Genomic DNA, 3,675 nt, shown 5'->3' with positions numbered 1-3,675 from the left:
CCACGACGGGGGATCGTGAAGCCAAAAGTCCGGCAGCTCGAGCGCCACAGCAAACGTAGCTGCAGCCGGAGGCAGAGGGCTGGCGGCTGCTGATGCATCCAGAGCGGAGTCGGTGCCACCATCGGACTGCAACATGTTCAAGTCAGGGGTCACCAATGTGGAGGTAAACACAGACGACACGAGAGCTCTCGATTGACACTGCTCGTTTATTTCTTATCACCACACAACTGAACTCTTTTCCCTCCAAAACACAGCAACAACACTTCCTGAGAACTGGGTGTGAGTGGAGCCCTCCAGTGGTCCACCACAACATCATGAAACAGTAATGGTGACGACAGAGCAGCTGGAGGCTGCTGTCATTTATTTGTATTCATGATCATTTTGTCTGAAGATCTCAACATGAAATGATTCGATCAGCTGCTGCGTCTCATTTCTTACCAGATGTTGACTCTGATGCACTTTTGTTTAATGCCGACTAAAAGCAGTGAAGAAGAGCTTCAGCCCTCAGACATTTCACTTTGGACAGAAGCCTCCATAAAAAGTGACTCAGACACAAAATAACAATAATGAAACTCCAAATTTAAAACCAGGACTTGTTAAAATTTATCACCCATGAGACTTAAGGACTCTTTGACCTTTGACCTCCAGCAGCATATTTTGAACTCATGTGTTTTATGTCATTCTCTGGTCTTTTTTTCTGATAAGTTCACTGATAAGCAAAGAAACAGAACCCATTTCCTTGGATGTGTGCGCAGAATCAGAAAGACTTTATTTATCCCCAAGGGGCAATTAAGATACAGCAGAGCAGCATGGCGTTGAAGATAAGGACAGGGCAGATTCAGGCAATAAGAGTGAGATAGTAAATACACAGAATATACAGTATATACACAATTTTAAAATTACACAGTTTTAAAATTAAAGTGACTGAATAGCTGAATAAATAACTGAGTGACTAAAGTGAGTAAAGTGTCAGCAGTACAAAAAGAGTGTAGTGTAGTTTATGTTTCTGGTGTGGGAAATCGTCTTATCAGCTGGAGTTAAAAAGCAGGGTGGCTTTGGGGACAAAGGTGGCTCTCCTCCTCTCAGTCCTGCAGGAAATGCTTCGCTCAGAGAGGAGCCACTGAAATGCAGGGTGAAGAAAGTGAGAGGGGTCGTTGATGATTGGGCTGCCTGTCTAAGGGCCTGTTGGCTGAAAAACTGCCAGAGTTCTGACAGACAGGCCAACTTTGTCACAGGTTTTTGGCACATACATGGTAATAAAGGTGATTCTGATTTTATAACTTTAAAATCACTTGTCTTTCCTCTTCCTCCATCAGCCTTTTTTTTTAATATTTCAGTTTTACAGTAAAAAAAATAAATTAAACATCTCTTTTCACGATGTGAATTCTATTTTCGTTTTATCTTAAAATGAAACTGCCACTTTAAGACAAACCGTTCCCGCTCTAACTGCGCATGCTCGTCTTCACGCTCTCCCCGTCGCTGATCTACAAGTGTGAAGATGGGTGTAACCAGCGCGTGACTGCGTGAGCTGAAAGGTTCCATTCAAATGCAGATCTGCGGCTAAACAGAAACCAGAGGAGGAGGGTTTGGTTTGAATCGGAGCGCAGACACGTGGGCTGTATCCCAATTCAGGGTCTGCAGCCTTAAAGTACGCAGCCTCAACGGTCCTCAAGGGCCGCGTACTTAAAGACCGCTAAGGCCGGAAGTGCGAGGCTTGTGAAATGGGACGGTCTAGCCTCCGTTGCGCTGCCCAGGTTGCCTAGCAACCATGATACTAACAGCTGGAAACGTTTCATACAGCTTTGTTTGACAGAAATGAAGGAGAACATATTTTGTTCATTTGTTTGTTTGTTTCTTCATGAGCTTTGATCATTCTCTGTAAGATTAAACTCAGCTATTGAATGGCGTATATTTTAAAGTAAAGGCTTTAAAACCAAGTTAGTACAAACGTCACTAATGTCACATAACTTTGCCGACATGTGGCAACAGTAATGTTTTAATGTTCTTCGTTATTAAACATTTGCACATAAATACGTGACATAATATTCAGTACTTACTTAAAGTTTACTCTTCGGCGCCCCTCATCCGTCGTTTTTTTTCGGCAAAATTATCTTATATGTTGGGCCACGAAGTCTACACCACCACGTCCTTAAAATTCAGGGAAATGAAGGACGCATTTGAGAGCCGCATTTCGAGCAGCCTTTGAATTGGGACAGCCTTTGTCGCGTCGCTGTGACATAATCGGCCTTAAAATGCGGCCTTTAAGGCTGCAGACCCTGAATTGGGATACAACCGTGTTTCTGTCCACACTTACGGGGAGAAATGGCAGAGAAAGGCGTTCTTCTGGATAAAAAGACCTGTTGTTTGATCTGTTTGGATTTGTTAAAGGATCCGGTGACTGTTTCCTGTGGTCACAGCTACTGTACCAACTGCATTAATTCCCACTGGGATAAGGAGGACAGGAAGGCCACCTACAGCTGCCCAAAGTGCAGGAAGTCCTTCACAGTGCGGCCCGACCTGGCAGCAAACACCACGTTAGCAGAGTTGGTGGAGGAGCTGAAGAACAGTGGACTTAATGTGGGAATGAACGGTGACGGTCAGACCGAGCTGGGGTCAAGCAGGCAAAAAATCAAGCAGAGAATCGAGACCAGACAAAAGGACGTGAAGCTGCTTAAGCTGGAGGTGGAGAAAAGCAATCTCTCTGCTGATAAAGCGCTGAAGGAGAGCAGGAGCGTTTTTGATCAACTCACCCAGCAGATCAAAAAAAGAAGCTTTGATGTGATGAATCGGATCAGATCCCTGCAGAAAGCCGAACAGAATCGAATCAAAGAGCTTCAGGAGGAGCTGGAGCAGGAGATCACTGACCTGAAAAGGAAAGACGCTGAACTGGAGGAGCTCTCACACACAGAGGATCACAACCAGTTTCTGCATCGCCTTCCTTCATTCACTCATCCACCTACAGAGTTACCCAGAACCAAAATCCTTCCTCTGAGCTTCTTTGAGGAGGTGACAGCAGCTGTGTCAAAGCTCAGAGCTAAAGTACAGGACATCCTGAGGGACACCTGGGTGGATGTTTCACCCGTGGTTGATGTAAACCCACAAACAGAGCCAAAGACCAGAGCTGACTTCTTAAAATATTCATTCCAAATCACGCTGGATCCCAACACAGTAAACACACAGCTGTCATTATCAGAGGGGAACAGGAGAGCGACATTAATGAGAGAGGAGCAGTCTTATCCTACTCACCCGGACAGATTCATTAGGTGGAGGCAGGTCCTGAGTAACCAGAGCCTGACCGGCCGTCGTTACTGGGAGGTGGAGTGGTGCAGGAAGAGAGTCACAGTGGCGCTGGCATACAAAGATATCAGCAGAGAGGGGTCCATGAACGAGTGTGCGTTTGGATTCAACGACAAGTCCTGGGCGCTGGAGTGTAACTGCAGCAGCAGCTACAAATTCATACACAACAGCGTGAAAACAGCCGTCTCGGGCCCGTGGACGTCCCGGCTCGGAGTGTACCTGGATCACAGTGCAGGTGTCCTGGCTTTCTACAGCGTCTCTGAAACCATGACTCTCCTCCACAGAGTCCAGACCGCATTCACTCAGCCGCTCTATGCTGGACTCTGGTTCAGTGGATATCACAGAGCCACTGCAGAGTTCATTGAGCTCGGAGCATAA

At 46.1% G+C, this 3,675-nt stretch overlaps 1 protein-coding gene across 1 annotated transcript; it reads left to right on the top strand.

Annotated features, from left to right (window-relative positions):
- Positions 1 to 2,322: 2,322 nt before the first annotated feature.
- LOC102789975 (E3 ubiquitin-protein ligase TRIM65-like) lies at positions 2,323 to 3,675 on the top strand. Its single transcript, XM_087832495.1, has one exon. The coding sequence runs from the start codon at positions 2,323 to 2,325 to the stop codon at positions 3,673 to 3,675; it is 1,353 nt and encodes a 450-aa protein (XP_087688621.1).

The sequence above is a fragment of the Neolamprologus brichardi genome, chromosome 18 (genome assembly GCF_056152115.1).
Source record: "Neolamprologus brichardi isolate AB-2024 chromosome 18, ASM5615211v1, whole genome shotgun sequence".
Classification (NCBI taxonomy): Eukaryota; Metazoa; Chordata; class Actinopteri; order Cichliformes; family Cichlidae; genus Neolamprologus; species Neolamprologus brichardi.
The sequence above is the reverse complement of the archived record's forward strand: the minus strand, read 5'-3'. Positions and strand labels throughout refer to the sequence as shown.